A 24485-nucleotide genomic window follows, 5' to 3' on the forward strand; every position below is an offset into this window, starting at 1 on the left:
TGACTAACTAATGATCATGTACAACCTGTGTGACCGCACGCCCTATGACGAGCATGTATAATAAAGGTCAGTACAATCCGTTTGTATTACAATAAGGTGTGTGAAGTACGGTATGCATGGAATTTCTGTAGTATGTAGGGAAGCCTTGGGGTCTGTGCAGGCCACGTTAGATGCTCCACATCAAACCTTGACTGATGGTGTCGTCATGGCCGTCTCTTTGTGCACAGGGGTATCATGATGAAACGTGTTCGGGTTAGGTCTAGCAGCTTGAATTCCTGGGCGTAAAAGCCAACATCGAACATACACGGTTGTGTGTTAACCACTATACGAAATGAAGCACACATGAAAGAGACTGACAGCATGTGCAGAAATGGTGACAAATCTCTATCCGTCACTGATCTTAGCGCTGAACCACAACCTTGTAAATAAACTCTGCACCTGTCCCACATCTAGACAGTACGAATAAGGAACACCAGCTAGCTTCGCTACAGGACTTTCACATTAGTGAGCCTGTCTCTGATTAAAGTTCATGTCTACACACACACCCACCCTCAGAAATGTGCTCCACCCCTCCGCTTATCTTCACTATCCGTTCATCTGACACTCACCCTCTCTCATGCTCAAAAGCTGTTTGTCCAGATCTCTGGGGTTTCTCGGAGATGCCTTAATCAGGAGCCTGTTCAGTGGATAAACACTATATTGAAACAAATAAGCGCTTTAAAAAGCACAGAAAGGCTTAGTTTTCATTTCAACAGCACGTTTAACCCTTATCATCCCCGTTCCTCAGGGCCCATTCTATGTTAATTGGATCTCCATGGCATTTGTATTGGGGATCTTAACATGCACAGTCCATGAATATTAATTACCCAGAAGTTTTCGATCCTAGTGGAAAAAAAAAAAAAAAAAAAATATCGGGGAAAAAAAAAAAAAAAAAATACTTTTCCTGATGCATATTAATTCGGTTAAGATTTTTGAAAAGTCAAAAGCCTATTAAAAATGCATAAGTGCCCCAATTCCCATGACAATTAATGCATCTTTAAATTGAGTACTAATAGCTTGCCTCGAATCGGGCTATACGTAACAAGCTGCTGTTTTTGTTCGGGTGCAGGAAAACATTCCAGGCTGAAAGAAAAGTTGTCATTTTAGTCGATCGTCTCAACAGATCCTTTGTGATAGACTAATAACAAAGAGGAGCGGAGAAATGTTTCATTTGTTTAAAAAGTACGGGCTGCATCTTAATTTGAAATCCTCCCTGGTGGGGTTTAGAGCCCTGCCCCGTTGCCCCAGCTGCCTACAACACCTGCTTCAAGTTTACACTTCCCCTCTTCACAGCATCAAAGCACGTCCTCTTGCTGTAGACAATGAGAGGTGCTTCATGCTCCTAATGGTACCAGCATTTACATGGGAGGTCTCGCCCTCTCTCTCTCTCTCTCTCTTGTTCTCTCTCTGTGTCTCTCTCTCTGTTTTTTTTTTTAAGAAGAAGGGAAAGATTGTGAGCTTACGTCATCAATAAATATAAGGGAAGTAGAACAATAGGACAGCCAACAGATGAAAAAAGAGGGGCATACCCAAATCATATCCCCCCTCTCTCTCTCACACACTCTCTCTCTCACACACTCTCTCTCTCACACACACACACTCTCTCTCTCTCCGCACTATGCCACTTTTCCGTCGGCTGACCGCTTGACCCGAAATCCATTAGCAGTGTGCCGCTGCAGCCTTTAGTAAAGCAACTTGGGCCTGTTTTCCTGTACGGCCCCAGACGCACTCCTTACCTCACTGTCAAACAACTCGTACGTGAATTACCGTAAACAGGATGTTAACCCGCGGCGCAGTAAACTCTCTCCATCTGCCCTACGTACATATATATGACCTGCACATCATCATAGCACTCTATGGTTTATGGGCGCTAGACTGGATAATAAATCTCCTCTGATTCCCTGACTGTGAAAGCGAGACCCCAGCACGGGGGCCGGGTTGCCAGGTTTGGGAAGAGTGGCGCGCCGTTCTGGAGCGCAGATGAAAATATTTCTTTAAAGGTGGAGATATTGCTTGCCACAATTAGAAGGTAATATGTGAAATTGCGAAGGCCCGGTTCTCCACGGTAAAACGCGGTGATGGAGTATTCTGTGACACTCTGCAGGTTCCCTTTCTTCTGAGAATAATTATTTTCTCGCCTTTTCTACATACAAGCACCCTTAATGTTTAATTTCCATTGCATTGCGCCGATTATGAATCAGATTGCCCATCAATTGGCAGACGCAGCAAAGAAATTCACCCTGTAATAAAACTGTCATCTGTTCCAGTATAAAGACAGATGTTGCAAGTTGGGTGATAACACAATTAAACCCGTTCAACGAGGGATTCCAGAAAATTATTGAAATTGGAGGAAGCACTATCATTTTACCAATAAAGCAATTTGAGGCAATATGCAGTGTCATAATGCTGATCTTTATCCCTGTTGTCTAGATTTGCAATAAGTTGGGAAGTTGGAAGCCTGTCATTTCCGTCCAATCGGACAACATTCCGTGTAAGAGTTTACAAAGCGGGAGTCTAAATGGAAGAGGGAAGGAGCGGACGGACGGACCTGAGAAAGGAGACGTCCATGAATCTTATTTTAATCCAGCTTCTCTGCTCTGTTCATCTGTCTTCCATCAGCTTTTCAGCAGTGAAGGCGTCCGTCAGGATCTACACAGAATCGCTCTCTCTCTCTCTCTGTCTGTCTTTCATCACCATGTACACTTTTGCATAATGGAAGACGTGTGCCATTCCAGCCGGTTTCTACCTCAAAGCGTTGCGGGCTAAAAAGCCGACCTTTTTTCCCTATCTCTCTAGATGCAATGTCACAGACAACTGCACTCACCCAAGAACAGAAAGAGGGGAAAAATTTCATAATTGCCTTGCCTTATCTTGTAATTTGTAACAAAGCTAAAGCATCCATGAGCTTGACAAAGCAAACTCCGACGGGTTTGTCCTTCCATAACAGAAAAGCAATTATTCATCCATTGTTTTGTTTTATTTCCTTCTTCTTCTTCTTTTTATTTAAACTTTCTGATATTGATGGAATATGTTAGGACGAGCAGACACGGGGCACGGATGGAGATTTCCAAGCCCTCAAACTTCATTAAAAGATGTCTGTGATGAGGCAGGCCTCTGATATGAAATATTCAACAGCCGTGCGTGTGAGTTCAGGATGATTACTGGCAGTCCATAAGTACGAGTCAACAACAGTTTGCTGGAGCATGCAAGTGATTAAAAATGCACCAGCAGAAATGGTCATAAATCATCAAACTGTGCCCTATAACAGCTGCAGCGGAGACGACAGAAACGTTCTCGAGTGCCGACATATCGTCCATGACAGCGCGGTATGGATGCTGGAGTGTTTGTTCCCGGCTAATTACAGGTGAGTTTATATGCATTTATACAGTCATCAAGCCTAAGATTTAAATCCTCCATCAGCTGTAAAAAAGCCACTTCCTTCTTGCTGCGGAGGTTGTTTGTATGTGCACGCGCAGACACTTTCTGCTGCAGATGCATCGATATAAAGAGAAAAAAAGGCACAAAACACCACAATCAGCTTGCTGGTGCATACAATCAGCTTGTTTTTGTTTTTATTTTATTTTTATAACTCATATCATCCTCACTTCCTCATCAAAAGAAAATGCTGAAAACCACAAGTTCTCTCAGAGCACAAGGGTGCGCATGACAAAAGCAGTCACCGAGTGCAGTCATTACAGGATCTACGTATATTTCACTTCATGCCAAAATTGCCTTTCGCTCCATAAAGCTTGATATCCATCTGGGGGAAGAAGAAGAAGAAGAAGAAGAAGAAGAAGAAGAGAAAACCACACAAGGTTTTTGGACTATTTTGAGGAATCCTATGCAAGGCCACGTATTTGTGATCCACCAGACTTCTGGTGGCGTCACTGGCGACGTGCTTCCGTGGCCGGGTGAGGAAGTGTGTATCTTAAACTGGGGAAATTCCAGTCACTTACACTTTCACACAACTGCAGAACAAATAAGCAATGTCAAACCAGCTGAAGAGCAGAATAAAGCAGATAAAAAAAAAAAAATACTAGCAGCTGGAGCTTAAAGAGAAGAATGTGTCCTGCTCTCAAGTCAACAACAGTAGGAACTCTTTCCAACCTTGTAACGACGGCTCATTAGAAAATGTGATATCTGTGCCTCTTCATTATAATAGTCAGGAGGAGAAGAAGGAGAAGAAGGAGGAGAAGAAGGAGGAGAAGAAGAAGAAGGAGAAGAAGAAGAAGAAGGAGAAGAAGAAGAAGGAAGAAGAAGAAAGAAGAAGAAGGAGAAGAAGAAGATGATGACCTCAGGTTACTCTGTGTGGAGTGTTGTGTGTTCCCCTTGTGTTCATGTGGGTTTCCTTCCACTGTCTATAAACAGGTGGACTAGCTATGATCAATTCCACCTAGGTATTAACTCTCAGTGGCTTAAAATTAGAAAAGGAAAAAGTATCAGTAGATTTCTGTCTTTCTCTTGTACACTCTTGTAAATTGCCCCAAGGGATGAATAAGCGCGCGTGTGTGTGTGTGTGTGTGTGGTGCCATGACATGACCTGTAGTGTGATCTGGAGTGAAGTCTGGTACATCTCACATCGCTATTTATTATTAATTATAAATATGCAACATGTTTAAATTCTGTAATTCGTCTCCCACACAAAGTTCAGGTGAAGCTCGGCAGCAACTGTAGCACTGTTTTCCTTTACACAGACCCGTGGACCAAGAGCGAAAATATTAACGCCTTAAGAATTTTGCTGGCTGTACGTCTTCACGCTGAATTTGTAACGTGACTCAATCGTTATGGAGATGAGGCTCGCTCGCGGCCAGACGGATCATGATTTATTAGACTGTTGGAATATCAAAGACTAGTCAAACATTTAACGATCCAACAAACACTGAGTGAGCATACGCAGTTGGAGTAAACAAATATATATATATATATACAAATATACATACAAATATATATACACACACACACACAAGTCTCATATATATATATATATATATATATATATATATATATATATATATATATATATATATATATATATATAAATAAATATGAGACTTGTGCTTGTGATTCGACTTTCCTTTAGTGATGTTTAAACGAAGCTTATGGTCTACTTCCCCCAATCTAACTAGTGCGGCAAGATGAATTCCTCCGTCAGGCTCGAGATGATCAAACAGATTACAATTATTTTATCCTCCATATGTATTAATGAGGACTGTCTTTCATAGTTATGTTCCCTAACAAGAACTGATGACATGCCAAGCTCCAGGTTTGTTTTATTTATTTATTTTTTCCCCCTGCCATGTTCTCAAAGGATTCGGAGCTTATTAGTTTACGATTTTGCAAGATTCATTATCAAAGGAAAATAAATAAATTAATTTTAAAAAATTAAATAAATAAATACACAAATAAATAAATAAATAAATAAATAAATAAATAAATAAATAAATAAACAAACAAATAAAGAAATAAAAAAATATAGATAAATAAATAAATAAATAATAATCAATATGATTTAAATGGACTAAAAAATAATATCAGATGCTCATTAGCAAATCAGTAGTAAATGATTAAAAGAGGTGCACACTAGACAAAAGGGAAAAGAAAAAACAGACTAAAAAAAAACTAAAACCGCTATTATACATTACTACTAGGCAAACTTAACAAGGTACTTGATTACTGCTATAAGACAAAGAAATAAAGGCATTAACAACAGACACAACTTTAATGTATATAGCACAAATACATTTTCAACCGGATATACTAGTGTATGGTTCATAACTTGTCTCTCTTTCTTACACCCTTTAGAGTGCTGCGTATACCACAAAGGTCCAGCAAAATAACTGACAGCTGAGAAAGACCGCCTTCTTGCAGACGCAGGTCCTGATTGGTTAATTACAGCTGTGTTAGCACTGACAGATTTGCTCATTACAAAGCCCGGGATTGTCACAAACTACGCTATAGCTACACATCCTAATAATCCATTACTCATCATTACCCGTCGTTAGGGATCTGAATCTACATTTAGACCAAAGTTAAAGCTACGTATATTACATGGGAATAGAGCAAAGTGACACACAGAGTGGCAAACTAAATAAAATCTCTGAAGTGAGATTTCTTGTCTAGTCTGGTCGTAGTTATCCATCAAACAGAAAGCTAATCACCAGGCACGCATTTGCATACATTAAATACATTAGAGAAGATAAAGTGTATAAAACAATGAGGAATACAGAATGGATGACACCCAGATCTCACACAGTGTGTGTTTTGCCCCAAGGCCTGGCTTCTTCGCTATAAACACACACACCAATAAAATAAAGATGTTACACGAGGCCATATAGACTGAACTATATGTTAATGTAATGCTGTGTCCAAATCATTAGAAACACCAGCATTTTATTTCTTTATTTTTTTTTTTCTCAACACAACCGAATGCTCACTATTCACTACGTAGTAATGAAGTCTGATCGTGCTACATGTAAACAGATGGTGTGTGAAAGGTTGAAAGATGACTTTTCTAAATATACTGCCATTTTTTTTAAAACAAATCACTCCACATCATGTGAGGATTACAAGCCTGTGTCTGAGCACTTAATCGAGGGAAGAAGAAGAAAAAAAAATTTGATTTACAGCTTCATGTATGTGGGAGTATAAAGAGGTTCTTTTATTTTTTGGATCTTTCGATGAGCTCGAGATCATCTTTTGAGAGCGTGTGTAAACGTAAAGTATTAAAGGGAGGTCATGAGAGAGGAAGTGAAAGTGCACGTGAAGTGCCAATTTCATGTCGACTTGCTATTGGTCTCCTATCAGCACTGATAACGCTATTATGCAAATGCAACGTGGTTGTATTAACGATGCTTTTTATAGATTCGGGTGGATTTCTACGGAGTTTATGGAGTGGCGTTGAACCTGCAAGTATTTTGGAAATGGACATTGTGCTGAGAACTGTGTTGTGTCGTGGAAGTGGCAGTTGAGGAAGCTATGGGGAACCACAAACACATTACGTGAGTACAAGACTGCAAGAGTGATTGGAGCATTCATACATGACAATAAAAACAAAACAACAGTGAGTAAACCCCATGTTGATTTGGTCTCTTTGCACCACCTGCCCAGATGCTTTCCTTGCTTTAGTAGCCACAACAGAGTTGTTATTGAAACAAAATAATCAATAGCATAACAAACCTGTAAATTAGTATAGAAAAGTGTGATACAAACAGTAAAAACACGACACAGGCTTCCATGGAACTGGAAAGACTTACAAAGCTCCATTTGAGGTCGGATAAAGATTGCATTATTTATTGCAACACAGTTAGGAGGAGGTCTGGATGCAGAGACGCACACGTTTTTAAATCAAGAAGCCTAAAATCCCACTGTGTAGGAGGACTCCGGCTGGATTATTTTTTCTGTGCTGTTCCACCCAGTCCAGAGAGGCACATTCATATGAGACCACCAAAAACTGCAAGACTGCAAATGTAAAATAAATAAATAAATAAATAAATGAATGAATAAATAAATAAATCTTGTGACTAACAAACATGGTAAAATGGCAGAAATATTCAACTAATTACTTCTGCACTATCAAAGCTCCATTTTTTTAGTTCTCTAAAAAATATTTACAGCAGCTTTGTTCAGATATTTGGGATCTGAAATATGGAAGTTTGTAAAGTTTAAACCAGAAAGGTTAAACGTACAGCTTCCCAGCTGGTGGCTGAGGAGCTCATCCTTGTTTACAGTAATAAAAACTCACTACCACTTCACACTAAAATTCACAAAATTCACACTACCACTTCACACAGATCACTACTCCACTGAACACTACAGATCACTACTCCACTGAACACTACAGATCACTACTCCACTGATCACTACAGATCACTACTCCACTGATCACTACAGATCACTACTCCACTGATCACTACAGATCACTACTCCACTGATCACTACAGATCACTACTCCACTGATCACTACAGATCACTACTCCACTGATCACTACAGATCACTACTCCACTGATCACTACAGATCACTACTCCACTGATCACTACAGATCACTACTCCACTGATCACTACAGATCACTACTCCACTGATCACTACAGATCACTACTCCACTGAACACTACAGATCACTACTCCACTGATCACTACAGATCACTACTCCACTGATCACTACAGATCACTACTCCACTGAACACTACAGATCACTACTCCACTGATCACTACAGATCACTACTCCACTGATCACTACAGATCACTACTCCACTGATCACTACAGATCACTACTCCACTGAACACTACAGATCACTACTCCACTGAACACTACTCCATACTCCACTGACCAATACTCCACTGATCGATGATCCCTACTCCACTGATCACTACAGATCACTACTCCACTGAACAATACAGATCACTACTCCACTGAACACTACAGATCACTACTCCACTGAACACTACTCCACTGATCCCTACTCCACTGACCAATACTCCACTGATCAATGATCCCTACTCCACTGATCACTACAGATCACTACTCCACTGAACACTACAGATCACTACTCCACTGAACACTACAGATCACTACTCCACTGACCAATGATCCCTACTCCACTGATCACTACAGATCACTACTCCACTGAACACTACAGATCACTACTCCACTGAACACTACAGATCACTACTCCACTGCTCACTACTCCACTGACCAATACTCCACTGATCATTTCATTATGGATGACTGCTCATCAGTTAAAGCTCAATCCTAGCAAACTGAACTGCTGTTCATCCCATGTGATTCATCCCCAGGTCATGATCTTGCTATATCCTTGCACAACGATCTGATCTCCCCTTCAGCCACAGCTCGCAACCTTGGGATAACCATGGACAATCAACTGTCCTTTTCCTCTCATGTTGCTAATGTGACTCGCTCCTGTCGGTTTCTTCTCTACAACATTAGAAGGATTCTGCCATTTCTGTCCACACAGGCTGCTCAGGTACTTGTTCAGTCTCTTGTCATTTCTAGACTGGATTACTGCAATGCACTGCTGGCAGGTCTACCTATGAACACAATCCGCCCTCTGCAAATGATCCAAAATGCAGCTGCCTGGCTTGTTTTCAACCTGACAAAGTTCTCGCACACCACCCCGCTGCTGCGATCCCTCCACTGGCTTCCGGTAGCTGCACGCATCAGATTCAAAACACTGATGCTGGCCTACAAAGCCAAAAATGGACCAGCTCCTTCTTACCTCAAAGCCCTCATCACTCCTCGCACTGCACCCCGCACCCTCCGATCTACCAGCACTGCTCGACTGGTTCCACCATCTCTCAGGGTAAGAGGCAAGTATACTACAAGACTCTTCTCTGTTCTGGCAGAGAAGGTGGTTGAATGAACTTCCCCTAGAGGTCCGGACAGCTGAGTCACTGGCTATTTTCAAGCGGCGGTTGAAGACCTACTTATTCAGGAAACACTTCAACTAGCACTTCTTTCCTTATCTTTTGCATTTAAAAAAAAAAAAAAAAAAAAAAAAAACACCTTTGACACTTTTTCATTGTAACTTAGAACAAATGTTTTAAACTCATGGTATCTTAAGTATGTAACTTAGTGAGCCAGCATTAATGTATTCAATGTTAGAGATTTAAGCACTTATGTATGTCGCTCTGGATAAGGGCGTCTGCCAAATGCTGTAAATGTAAATGATCCCTACTCCACTGATCCCTACTCCCTACTCCACTGATCCCTACTCCCTACTCCACTGATCCCTACTCCACTGATCCCTACTCCACACTCCACTGATCCCTACTCCACACTACACTGATCCCTACTCCACTGATCAGTACTCACTACTCCACTGATCCCTACTCCACTGATCCCTACTCCACACTCCACTGATCCCTACTCCCTACTCCACTGATCCCTACTCCCTACTCCACTGATCCCTACTACACTGATCCCTACTCCACACTCCACTGATCCCTACTCCACACTACACTGATCCCTACTCCACTGATCAGTACTCACTACTCCACTGATCCCTACTCCACTGATCCCTACTCCACACTCCACTGATCCCTACTCCACACTACACTGATCCCTACTCCACTGATCCCTACTCCACACTCCACTGATCCCTACTCCACACTCCACTGATCCCTACTCCACTGATCAGTACTCACTACTCCACTGATCCCTACTCCACTGATCCCTACTCCACACTCCACTGATCCCTACTCCACTGATCCCTACTCCACTGATCCCTACTCCACACTCCACTGATCCCTACTCCACACTACACTGATCCCTACTCCACTGATCCCTACTCCACACTCCACTGATCCCTACTCCACACTCCACTGATCCCTACTCCACTGATCCCTACTCCACACTCCACTGATCCCTACTCCACACTACACTGATCCCTACTCCACTGATCCCTACTCCACACTCCACTGATCCCTACTCCACACTCCACTGATCCCTACTCCACTGATCAGTACTCACTACTCCACTGATCCCTACTCCACTGATCCCTACTCCACACTCCACTGATCCCTACTCCACTGATCCCTACTCCACTGATCCCTACTCCACACTCCACTGATCCCTACTCCACACTACACTGATCCCTACTCCACTGATCCCTACTCCACACTCCACTGATCCCTACTCCACACTCCACTGATCCCTACTCCACTGATCCCTACTCCACACTCCACTGATCCCTACTCCACTGATCTCCACTCTGTTCTCTCCCTCTCTCTCTACCTGTTTCTCTACCTCCCTCTCTCAATCTCTCTCTCTCTCCCTCTCTGTTTCCCTCCCTCTCTCTCTTTGCTCTCTCTCTCTCTGTGTGTTTCTCTCCCTCTCTCTCTCTCTCTCTCTCTCTCTCTCTCTCTCTCTCTCTCTCTCTCTCTCTCTCTCTCTCTCTGTCCCCCCTTCTATCTCCCTCTCTCTCCCTGCCTCCCTCCCTCTCCTAGCATCCATCAAAGCTGTAACTCTTGTTGTTTTAGTCGGGCGAATCAGAACCCGCCTCTGGCAGGGAACGAAGGAAAAGTCAACAGGAATTAAATTTCAGCGCAACTGTTTACCCAACTGTGGCCTGCAGTTATTGAAGTTTCATCCATGGTTTTGTGTGACGACTGCCCTAATGAATTCAGCATGGCTGTGATTTTCATGCGGCCAACATCAGGGCGCTGTGCGTTTGGCTTTGACCATTCGATGGCCGGGAGAGAGTAGCTCTGACAGCCAATCACTAAGCATTAGGACTACTATTTGGCAGCTATGAACTTTAGCGTCGTAATCAGCTGCAGTGTCATCTTATGTTGGATGAGAAAAGATTCATGTTTCTTGGGAAGAATGGAAACTTCATAATACCCCCCCCCCCCACACACACACACATACATATATATATATATATATATATATGTATATATATATATATATATATATATATATATATATATATATATATATATATATGTATATACACACACACACACACATACATACATATATATATACACACACATACATATATATATATATATACACTTTTTTTTAAATATTATATATATATATATATATATATATATATATATATATATATATATATATATATATATATATATATATATATATAGCAAAAGCCACTGTCCTAGTGTTTACGAACAGCCGTTTCTATGTCGACTGACAGCTACATCAAAGCGTCCCTCCATCATGACCAAACTACCGCTGACAATAACTCCCATCAGCCCCTGAGGCACAGCTAGCATGCGGCTTACTGATCTTTTCAAGTGCCTGCACTGTCGCGGGCCGACGCTCACGCCAACACAAAAAGCTGTGGTGACAGGACAACATTTCTGGGGCGGGTCTTAAAAGGCCAGAGTGCCTGGTTGGACAGGCAGCTCACGTTATGTTGATGACGCCTGGTGTCAGATGCGCGTTTGTCCGAGAACATTTTTGCCAACTATTTTACTGGAATGTGTGCTAGGATAAACACGTCAGCAAGAAAACACACAATTGCCAAAAGAGCACTTTAAAGTGTTTTAAATATTCAGGACACCTCCAGTATACATAAATAATAATAATAATAATGTGTTTATGTGCTTGGAGAAGGAGGGGGATTAAATATTAATAAGCACTTAAAAGGAGGCGGAGGGATATGCTCGATGACATGGCTTACTAAAGGACAGGTGAGAGAGATTCTGCGACTGACTGAATCGCCTGGATGAACAAAAACGTTCGCCCATGTGTGTGTGTGTGTGTGTGAGAAGATGAATCACAACTACCTGTTGCTGCTGAAGGGTCATGAGGTTAGTGGCTGTGATGTCAGAGGAAGGTGTGGCACTCTTGGATCGTATGTCTCGAAGCCCGAGTTCAGCTGCCACCCCGTTCTGTTTGGCTGTTCCGTTGCTCGTGGCCTCTGCTGTCCCCGCTTCTTGCATCATGACTTAAAGGCCTGCGATGAAACGACACGGAAAAAGAAGCAGCTGTTAAAATAAAGTGGTGTGGGTGAAACAACAGGCTAAAGTGACCAAACTCAATTCGACTCTTCTGCTAGATTTTCCTTGTCACTTCCTAGCTGGACTTGTTTGTTTGCTTTCTAGCCTGATAGTTTCCACCCACAGCCATACAGAGAGAGCCTCTCTCTCTCACACAAACACACACACACACACACACGTTCCCACATGGTGACAAACTGCTTAGATCCTCTAGAGATGACATTTCCGTGAGCATTCAAACCGGATAAAAAAAGTGCAGGTTGTGAGTTATCGAAGGCTTCTTTCTGTTTCTGGGTTTCTTTCAAGAAGGGAAAGTAGGAGAGGGAAGAAAGAAAGGGGAAAGTAAGGGATGGGAACATGACCCCAGTGCAAGACTCGGCAGAGGAGCCCAAGAAAACACGCTCGCTCGCAAACAAAACACATTCGGGGCTGAAATGGATATATTTACTCGGATGGCTCCCAGAAGAACCGCGGCCTCGATGGCTTTTTAATGGTTGACAGCTCTCACCGAAATTCGTCCCAAATCAAACTGTACTGCAAACATTTGTATCGCAGCTGTTGAGTTTACACCAGAATCCCAGCCGGAACATAAATAAGCACCAGCTGTGGCAAACAATCCAGACTTATGGCCAATGTATTTATAATGTATCCATTACATCAACGTCATGTGTCAGTATGACTTTATACATCCAAACCATGTAGTTTTCATTGTATACAAAGAATCACACACACACACAGATATATATACTGTATATATATATATATATATATATATGAAAGGGACAGAAAAGTGAGCAAAATCAGAAGGGCAATTCGATTTTTAAACTTATTAACTTTAATCTAAACTTTTTGTGAGTGAAGAAGAAGAAGAAGAAGAAGAAGAAGAAGAAGAAGAAGAAGAAGAAGAAGAAGAAGAAGAAGAAGAAGAAGAAGAAGAAGAAGAAGAAGAAGAAGAAGAAGAAGAAGAAGAAGAAGAAGAAGAAGAAGAAGAAGAAGAAGAAGAAGAAGAAGAAGAAGAAGAAGAAGAAGAAGAAGAAGAAGAAGAAGAAGAAGAAGAAGAAGAAGAAGAAGAAGAAGAAGAAGAAGAAGAAGAAGAAGAAGAAGAAGAAGAAGAAGAAGAAGAAGAAGAAGAAGAAGAAGAAGAAGAAGAAGAAGAAGAAGAAGAAGAAGAAGAAGAAGAAGAAGAAGAAGAAGAAGAAGAAGAAGAAGAAGAAAACAGTTGCCATGAGTATCTTCTTCAGACACTGCTAGGTTTTAGGAACAAGAAATCTATAATTTATACAGATAAACATATAATTTGGACTGAGGAACTCTCCCATCAGAAGGTCTAACAATAAGTGTAACAGAAATGACCGCTTTCCATTAATGTGCTCATACAGTATGTTATGGTTCCTATAGTAAGGAGCAGCACATGGGGTCTCGTACGGCAGACCTTCAGTTCTGCATCGTCTGAGGCTGCTAATAAAAAGAAAGCTTTTCTGAGAAAAAGAAATGTGAAAGCTTTCTGTTAGGAGACATTAAGGAGGAGTCAGGAGCGTCAGTGCTTTGGTCAGTAAGTTTCCCCCCGTGTGTGACAGAGGATTTCTCTAACATGTAGCGTGACAAGAGTCATGACGAGGGTTTGATTTCTTTTCTGTCTTACTACCGTCGATTGTAAAAGTACAAGAGAGCCTTGTGAGAGGGAAGGAGACTGTTTATTGCTGTTGTAGCTCGAGAGGGTTTTAAATTGGTGCTCCTTAACATTAAATATATCCACATTCAATGCATATACAGTCGAAAAAGTAGGATTTGCCTTTCGTTCATGGGAACTGCTGTGATACAAGTGAACGGACACCAGCGGTAACAACAATAAAGCTCCATAAAACACGCGATTAATTACAAAAGGGAACAACAAACAACACTGTTATCTTTATGCACATTGCCTGCCTTTACATTTACTAACTTATCATTCCTATTTATTCTTTCCATGCTGTATAGACTGCATGTAAATGATGTCGGTATTTATTTATTTGTGTATCGGTCAGATTCTTATTATCCCTCTTTCTCTTCTTCTCTCCGTCATCTGTTCCGTGCTGACGTACGTCTCGTCTCTCTCACCAGGCTGCCAGGGCCATGCTCAATTATGGCATCCTCTAAACAAGATCAGAGCACGAGAGCGCCAAAAGCTGTGTCTGCAATACACACAGGCCCACATGGCAATTACAAACACACGCTCAACCTCGGGCTCGACACCAACGCGAGCACAAATCCAAATAATAAAGGGCGTTCACCACTTTCCATTCACATCAAGTCAAATCTTTACATCTAATGTTGGTGCGCACGTAATTGCGCGTTCGTCTCCGTCACCCCCGCTTCTTCTTAGCAAGACACCTTCTTTAGCCTCCAAAGGACGTGTGCGCAGTAATGGCTACACACTCGCTGCACGCGGAATTTGAATAATTAGAAGATAAAGGCGTAAATTTTGCAAAAAGAAAAAAAGTGGCATCTCTTTATAAATATATATTAAAAAAAAAAGTAATCAGGAGAATGGGCTGGAGTTTTAATGCATGCAGAACTAGTGACCCACACTAAAAGGAAGGAAAGCTGCAATGAATGCAAAGTACTGCGCCCGTGTCGCCTCTGTCTGAACAGGGCCAGCTAAAATTAACACCCAATTAATTTTCAAATTGACAAACAAATGAAAGCCATAAATCTACCGTCTCATTAACTTATGCCACCAAATAATTTAAAAGCCGCAATATCGCCACCAAAAGTGTGTTATCCATCATAAGTATGAAACAGATAGCAATGAAACAGCCTTGTGCAAAAGGCATTAATATTCAGAACGGCATATGAATAAAAGCACTGCATGAAGACGTTGTATTATTAAGCTGATTTCAATGGGTCGCTGGTAACTAATGCATTAACCTCGACAGAACGTTGTGTGGTGCTTCTGGGTTAAAGAGAAATGTGTGCATGTGTCTGTTTAGGGGCTGGGTGCAAATGGTAGTGAAAACAACAACAACAACAACAACATCATTCTTCTCTTTCTCAAAGTACTTTCTCTCTCTCTCTCTCTCTCTCTCACACACACACATAAAGGGTTCATGAGAAACAGGCCTGTTTATTTACACAGTAAGTCAAGGCTTATGAAAAGGACCAACAAAAACAAGAAGTCCTCTGCATTATGGAAATTCCAGAAGATTAACAAAGGCAGCAGTCAAGTGTGAAACAGACGTCTATCATCAGTTGACTTGCTTTCGCTGGGTGGAAAGACTGCTTGCGAAACACAAGTGTTTGGAACAAACAGTGGATAATGCAAGGTCAAAGTTTTTGTTTGTTGATGCTTTCACAGAGTTCCTTTAATGCTGTTTGTACAGTAAAAGTGCACATGCACTGTGCGTGCACACACGCACATACACTGTCACATGATGGTCACATATGACCGAAGCTCATCCGAGTCCAAGAAAACAAAAACAATCATGAGCTAGTGATTTTGTGTGTGTGTGTGTGTGTGTGTGTTAAAAAAAGAGAAAACAATGGTAAAAATATCTACAAACTACTTTTCACTTCCTGATAAGTTTAGCGCTTCAGCTGCAATCATTTCCCAGATCAGTATTAAGAAACCCATACAAGTGTGCTTATGAACTAAACAGACACATGCACACATTTCTGTTTAACCTAGAAGCACCACAGAACGTTCTGTCACGGTTAATGCATTAGTTACCAGCGACCCAATGAAATCAGCTTAATAATTCCTTAAATCTTACTTTAAAAAAAATATTACACAAAGACGGTAAAAAATATCTACAAACTACCTTTCACTTACTTCACAAGTAGGTGTGGCACTTTAGCGGCAATCATTTCCCTTATCAGTAATAAGAAACCTATACAAGTGTGCTTAGGAACACAAGTGTGTGTGTATTTGTATGTGTGTGTACGTCTCCCTCCCTCCCTCCCTCCCTCGTCTAAGAGTTTCTGCTCCGACAGGCTCCGCTATCCTGAGCTCCTTGTTTACAGCAGCACACCTCAACAAAAGCACAGCGTTCTTATACGATGGATAAGAAGACACAAAAGGATGGTTGTGTAGACACTCCTAGATGGTTGTGTAGGTTCTGCTTGGCTGATAGAGTAGACACAACAGCAATGAAAAAGGTGTGAGAGCGTCCCAGGTTGTTTGGGGAGAATTTCTTTCGCGCATGTTTGTCCAGGCTGAGAAGTAAATAATTTACAGACATAAAAAAAACCAAAAAAAAAACGATGCGCATTCTATGACACAATGACACATTTTCGATAGAGCACAAAATAAGCATTGGCTGAATAAATAAGCATCTTAGATTACGGATTTAAAAGTAGAAGAATAAAGATGATTTCCGGCCCCATACCTCACCACACTTATTACCCCTGGAGGGAGGAGAGGTGTAGTAACACGTACGTCCTCTGAGAGTAGCCGCATCCTTCAGAACTGTTGCTCATGCTCTTGTCACAGGGACGTGTCATAGTTTCACATCGGCCAGTTCGACCTCACACTGCTCTCTGCAGCTCTAGATACCTTTTGGAATCTGTGATCAGAACGAGTGTTTTGCTGTGCTTTATGGTTTCTTCCACTTCAGCGGATGTCTGGACGTGTCTATGCTATTAGTGCTGGTGTGGCGTTATGGCTGTAGTGTTCCCTTAAAGCCGACATTAATGATTTGGGACACTCTCTCCGTTCCTGCTTACTTCTTAAACCCCACAGCCGCTCCTGATTAGAGATAAAAAAAAAATGGAAGCTCCGTTTTCAGAGAAGGGAGCGGCGCTTGGTTACACTTACATGTTTATTACACTTAACGTAATAAATGTGCCGTTTGAGTTATATATTGTGCCGTCGTCGAATGAAACTTGGGAGTCCCATATTAAAGCTGACCTTAAGGAGAGTTTTATCCATCAAGTCTCATCCTGAGATCTTTATTATTAGTAGAATTATTATTAATGCTGCAATAGTTTTAATATATTAACTGCCTATATACTTTGATTATTATTAGGTTTAGCGTAAAGAACGTTGCAATACCTGTTTTTTTCTCTTTCAGGTACGCTTACAGGAAATCCCGGATCACCTGAGGAGGAGAAGTACAATCACGCTTCTCTACCTAAAAACGATGAGAACGGTGTCTTGTGATGCCTCCACCGCACGGTCCTTAATCTCTAAGCTGGACTCTTCTCATTTGTAGATCCTCAGCGGCTAAACAAACCTCTCCAGCCCAAGACTCGGGCCTCAGCTCTTATGTTAGCACCGGTAGTGAAGAGCTCTCAGCATTCGTGTGCTCACTGTATATGACTTGTGTTTAGTGCTGCTGGTGATCTAACAGAGAGCCCTTGTTGAACACATGTAGAACTTTAGCTCTTGACTGTAAGATTACATGAAACACGGTTTCACTAAGTGTTCGCTTTGTTAGCGTTAGTAGTGGCACTCAATTTGTCTCTGTGGCTGAAAGAGTCGACCGAATAAAGAATAGTAAAGTTAAAGATGGACTTGAATAAAGCGTTGCGAGACTCATTAACCAGATAAAGAGATCTCGCTGTTACCACACCGTTCTTTTTATTGTTGTTCTTTCTCTCTTTTTTCCCTCCTCTTGTGTTTGCTTCCAACCCTTTTAGGGCCAACGCTGGGCCACTTGCTCTGGTAAACAAAGCCCGCTATTTGTTTAATGACAGATTGCTGCCATGGTTACGGTAAACAAAGAGGAGGGGCGGAAAAGGCTTTCTTCCCCCCCTCGTGTTTATGAACAAACATGTCTTCTTCCAAAGAGCAATTTAACATTAACCAGGTGGAATGATCAACAGATCGTACAGGTGACACCGAGGGCAGTGTCAATGTCTTAATGCAAACGTCAGTGTCTTAATGCAAACATACTTCAGGAATGAGAGAAGTGAGAGAAGTGAGAGAGAGAGAGAGAGAGAGAGAGAGAGAGAGAGAGAGAGAGAGAGAGAGAGAGAACATGTTTGGGAGATCCAAGGTCGATGTAAACATGGCCCTTGTAGAACAAACAGCTGGGGAAGAAACGGCAGGCAAACAAACAGTCGTTCTCCTGACATTTGAAGAGGCATTAACGGTGGCAAAGCCCAGCTGCTGGTGAGCTGCACCGGTGACAAGCGAGACGAGGTTATTGTTCTGCTTTAGCCAAGAGTTGAACTTAGTGTGAGAAATGCTGGGGCACTCACACCCCTTATTAGTCAATGTAATGCTGAGCTATTAATATTAAAAAGGAATTCAATTACAATTCATTACCCTTCTAACGTGTGTTTAGTAAAAATGTAGGTGCAAGCTGCGCTTCGCTAATCAGCGGGCATGTATATTAGTTTGTGCAATTTATTTGAGACGGACTTATTTATCGACCAGTTAGCTAAATGCTGAACACTATTCTCCTCTCACAATGTGGCCATGATGAATAGAAGAACAGCAACTAGAGACCTTGTTTACGACACATTAGCCAGTTTCGAGTTTAGAAAGTGGCTTGATTTGGGAATTGTTCATAGTTTGTGTTTAGCGTCTTTGGAGTGTACACGAGGCATCGCTTTTTCTTCTGTGCTCTTCTGTCATTCTCTCTGCCTCCCTCCCTGCACTCTTTTCATTTAGCCCTCCAAATCCATTTATGTGCATTTTGAAGAGGCAAGAAACAAATGACTGAGGGGCTGTGCACATATTTATTTCACATTGAGGGGTGCGTAATAGGATCCTCATGCGTGAAATTTAGATTCAAATGTATTAACGGCGCATCTACACAAAACAGGGCCCCAACATCCTGTAACGTCGCGCGCCGTGATTCATATAAATACAGACCTATTATCACGCCGCAAGCTCATCGAAATAAACAGTAAAAATGCTGGGTGAAGGTACGCAACTCCAGGGGAGAGGCTAAATAGATACATAATTTCAGTAGATGAGATAGGTTTTGTCTCTTTACCATAAATCTATGCCGCCGAACAAATCGAAGGGACGGCGCGAGAGAGAGACCCGTGGCGACGAGACAATAATGGAATGTAGCAAAGTAAGGCAGGCCATGGTATTTTTAGCACAACAGCCAACAGAGACTGATGTAAATAAGAGAAGGACTAATGAGTTTTAATGGCGGCACTACCAGAATGGCAAGTCCAGGATGTGGGACTCAAATCGCAAGCGGGTTACTCTGTACTCCTGAGCCTCTCTCCTTCAAGCGACTTTGATCACTGCTGTTCGCCCGCAACTTGGGATTAAGAGCGCCCTAGCAAAAAGGACACGGACGTTCGCTCCTGCTGTAGCGGCAACAGTGCATTGTGAGAGGGGGGGAAAGGAAAAACAAAAACATTAGTCCTCAGTCAACATCCCTGAAGCTCATTTGGTAAAATTTGAGCTGTCAAACAGACAAAGAAAATAAATAGCCATCTCCAGCCTCCTGTGAGATCATGCAAATTGCTTATTGTTCAATATTATTTAAAATTGTGCCATATAATTTTTTAATCGTTGCTCTATAAAATTCGTACTGGGAGTCCTCCCGTGGGCACGGCCAATGCACTTGGGGGGGGGGGGGGGGGGGGGGGGGGGGGTGTTGGAAATACGCCGCTTGCGTTTTCTTGTGAGGCAAAGTTCAGCTTCCATGAACTTTGTCTAATTAATACGGTGAGACCAGTGTATCACAGGGAACATATTATTAGTAACACTGTCATGGGGAGTAAGCATACACAGTCGTACAGCTCTGGTGTCAACTCATTTCGGAAGAAATAAATAATCATTAAAAAAAAAAAAAAAAAAAAAAAAAAAAAAGGTGTAACTGAAGCAGAGAAACTATTTGTCTTAAAACCAGGTGGACAAGAATGGTGGCATAGTGGCACAGCACGTCGACTAATGTGGGAACATTCACGCGATGACTGATAGGGGAGCATTTCGAAAGATGAGCATGCAAGGAATGCAACATCAAACCTCCTGGAATTCCTCGATGAATAAGAAAAGAAAAACAAGATTAGTTCAAATTGCAGTGCAAAATCACCTGGGATATTGTTTTCCACTTCAGGATGCACTTGAAGCTACAACATAGGAATCAGTTCACCATGTGTCGATGTTGGGCGATGGAGAGAAAATGAAACGTTAAAGGAAGTTTCACGGGGAGATTTGGTGCTGTTTGCTTTGCCCTATGACCTTAATGATACTGAACAGTGGGTTGTTTGTGAAAAGCGCTGCTGATTGTGATAGCACACGGCGGGCCGGTGCAGGTGTCCGTGTCTCAGCTGTTTGTTTGGAATTGCTCGCACAGTGAGATAAAGAGGCCCATTGATTGCCTGACACAATCATTAACCTTCGGAAACAAATAATGACGCGGAAATGCGACTCCTGGTTTGTTAGGATGCTTATCTGCTGTTGAATAGTTATTTTTAATGTTTAACGTGAGCCTGATTGTTCGGCTTACTCGGTAATAAACACGCTGTGTGAGCTTGTGTGTGTGTGTGTGTGAGAGAGAGAGTGTAGAAAACAACTTCCTTTATGGAACAAACTATTTTCAAGCGGTACGTGTTTTATAGACGTTACCAAGTATTCAGAAAATTCCAATATATTTGAAGGGTGACCTCGCTGCAGTAAAACTGATCCACATAGAAAGATGGAAGAAATGAGCTATCCGTGTCAGCGGGGTGACATCAGACAGCTAATAAAACTGGGTGTTGGGTTTCAAAACAACCTCCAAAGATTTGTGTTTTATTGTGTTTCACACATTTCCTCCCCAAGACTCCAAGCGCCATGTAAACCCTGTGTAGGATAAGCAGCACAGAAAATGGATGGATGCATGGGGTATATCTGGGGTGCCTGAGTGGCACAATCGAAATCAGTGGCCGGGAGCCGAGAGAGCAGAAACCCTCACATTTCACGGGAGTGAAGGCGTTAACTCCTCTGCCTGTCAGTCATAAAGACACAAGCCAGTCATGGGTATCCATCAGCTCACGTATGTGGAAGAGGGCGGATAGTGTGTTACCCCACCCGGTGGCACAGCAGTGTGAAAAGATCTTCGAGAAAGCAGACGTTAGAATTCACCTTTCCCGGTGGTAGCTGTTGTGGGACACGGGGCGGCTGGGACAGCTGTTGTGTGATGGGAATGGATGGGAATTCAAATTCAAGATGAAATTTGGGAGAAATTGCTGGAGAGGGAAAGCCCTAATTATTACACATAATATAGTCACATAATACAGGTGGAGAATTATGATAACTCAGATAGTCCTGTTAGCGTGTCGCACATTCATTCATTCATTCATCTTCTACCGCTTATCCGAACTACCTCGGGTCACGGGGAGCCTGTGCCTATCTCAGGCGTCATTGGGCATCAAGGCAGGATACACACTGGACGGAGTGCCAACCCATCGCAGGGCACACACACACTCTCATTCACTCAAGCAATCACACACTAGGGACAATTTTCCAGAGATGCCAATCAACCTACCATGCATGTATTTGGACCAGGGGAGGAAACCAGAGTACCCGGAGGAAACCCCTGAGGCACGGGGAGAACGTGCAAACTCCACACACACAAGGTGGAGGCGGGAATCGAACCCCGACCCTGGAGGTGTGAGGCGAACGTGCTAACCACTAAACCACCGTGCCCCCCCTCGTGTCGCACAATCGATGGTAAAACTAGATATACACATTTTTTTTTAATTAGAGATGAAAACTATTTAGAAATTCTGCAAGTTCTGTCTCGACCCATGAAAGTCCAGCCGCTGAGGCAGATACGGTGTTTTATCGTCTGCACTGCTGTGGCATCACTGGATGTAAAAATCTAAACACGAGGACGTCCACATCGTATATTAAGGGGCTGAACTGATGGAAAAAGACACTGAAGGACTAAACACTGTGATGGCTTGTATGAATCCTACACAGGATTTAATGGAAGCTGCCCCCCTCCCTCCCCCAGCCCTTTTTTGTTGTGTTAAATACAGCCAGTGTCAGAAAGCAGCCTTGCACCCATAAAGCAAGTCCAATGACAACGTACAGTAGGCGCTAACACAAGGACATAGTTCATCATGACATTTTGTGCAATTCCCGTCTGATTAGGGTCATTATGCCGGAGCCCTGATTTATGCTGTCATTTCCTCTCGGCCCAGCCCGCATCAATGAATCTTAATGAATTGGTAAATAAGGGTGAGGATTACACTCCGAGACACCGAAACATCCCTCTTCCTCCACACCACCAGATTTATGGAGCCAATTAGAGCCGAACAGAGAAAATTGGTTGGCGGGGGAAATAATATTCTTGATGGGACAAAATGGCAGGAAAGCATTCGCTCTGAAGGGCAAGCGTGTTGTCGGCGTGAAGTCTATAAAACACGCGCTCACTTCTGTAAAATACAAAAGAGATGCGGACGCGTGCTCGCAGGAGACACGTTTTATAGTAACACAAAAGGGAGAATCATCGCCCTAAAAACGCTAATAAATGAAGGGTGCGTGTGAGCTCACTTTCAGTCTTTAGTAACAAGAATGCCTCTTGCTAAAGTTAATCTGTGCCTGTTGACAGCTAGCTCGGAAATAAAGCCGCTGAAGAGTCGTTAGACTCAAAACCGTGTTTTGTAGAAGAAAAAGATGTTCTCGATGTTTGGGCTTCAAATCCTTCGTCCATGAAAAGAATACAGGACAACAGACGAGGGTATTAAGACGCAGGGTTTATTGCGGACTCGTTAAGGCCTTGATGTCGTAATCACGCTAAGGTAAAAGAAATCTGATAGACGTGTATCGCGTGCCGCGATTCGTCCGGTCGGCGTGATTCGCGTCACAGCGGATGACAAATCTAAGCTCATTATGATCAAAACAATGGTCAGTAAGAGAAAGACTGACTAGCATGTGGCTTTAAGCACTTTCATGTTTTACACATCGGGGCGACAAAGACGAAGGAGGAGAGAACAAACAAAAACAAACAAATAAATAAATAAATCAACCAAACAGGGAGATGAGAGGTGGCAACAAAAGAGCAGAAAAGAATGTAAAACGTACGATAAAGTACAGAATGCTGTTTAAGAATACGAAAGACGCAGTCAGGAGTGTTAACGAGGGCTCTTTATGCGCTCCACACTGCGAGTGGAGCTTCAGCTCTCCATATCAAACAAAAAGGCCGTTATTGGACACAAAGCTGAGAGAGAGAGAGAGAGAGAGAGAGAGAGAGAGAGAGAGAGAGTGTGTGTGTGTGTGAAGAGGAGTGGAAAATTAGTGCTGAAACCAAGCAGCAAAAAGACCTCTAATTTACTGGCATGTACAGTATGCAAATGAGATTACTCTCCGCTTAACAGCATCGTTTATGTCCATATTAATGGCATCATCATTACAGGGACTCAAATTAAATTACGCCGTAATTAGCATATGAAAGTGATTGGTGAAAGTTTAAAACAAATACCCAATTTTCGTTAATGAAGAGCTGTAATCAGTGTGTGTAGATGTGGAATGAAAACAGGCAAAACAAATATGTTTTCACTGCGGAGGGCAATGACGAGCTGCTCTGTTTGAACTCGCCACCCAGACAACAATTCCTGACACAGCTGCTTGACGTGTGTGTGACTGTGAGTGAGAGTCGGTGTCAGCGAGTGAGTGTACTGTATGTGTGTGTGAGAGAGAGAGAGAGAGAGAGAGAGAGAGAGAGAGAGAGAGAGAGAGAGAGAGAGAGAGAGAGAGAGAGAGAGAGAGAGAGAGAGAGAGAGAGAGAGAGAGAAAGAGAGAGAGAGAGAGAGAGAGAGAGAGAGAGAGAGAGAGAGAGAGAGAGAGAGAGAGAGAGAGAGAGAAAGAGGCCTGCACACCCTCAGCTTTCATTTCCCAAACATGCTTTGATCAAAGGTGCAATTTCCCCACACTTGCCACACTTTGGGAGCTAATCAATAAAACACTAATCACTTCACGCCTGATCTGGAGGAAACGGATGAGAGAGAGAGAGAGAGAGAGAGAGAGAGAAAAAAAAAATAAAAAAAAAATAACTTTTTCAGCTTCATCACAGATTTATC

General features: G+C 42.4%; 1 protein-coding gene across 10 annotated transcripts in view; it reads right to left on the minus strand.

The window, feature by feature from the left end:
- The window catches only part of foxp1b (forkhead box P1b), a 167031-nt gene that overhangs the window by 78815 nt on the left and 63731 nt on the right, over positions 1–24485 (minus strand). For 9 of the 10 annotated variants that reach the window (XM_060868359.1, XM_060868362.1, XM_060868357.1 and 6 more), the window contains one exon: positions 12315–12484. In XM_060868359.1, coding sequence (XP_060724342.1) covers positions 12315–12473 — 159 coding nt within the window. In that variant the 5' untranslated portion in view covers positions 12474–12484. Of the gene's footprint in view, positions 1–12314; positions 12485–16335; positions 16437–24485 lie in introns of those variants that run through there. The other variant, XM_060868361.1, reaches the window with a different exon arrangement.

The sequence above is a fragment of the Tachysurus vachellii genome, chromosome 4 (assembly GCF_030014155.1).
Source record: "Tachysurus vachellii isolate PV-2020 chromosome 4, HZAU_Pvac_v1, whole genome shotgun sequence".
In the NCBI taxonomy this organism is placed as follows: domain Eukaryota; kingdom Metazoa; phylum Chordata; class Actinopteri; order Siluriformes; family Bagridae; genus Tachysurus; species Tachysurus vachellii.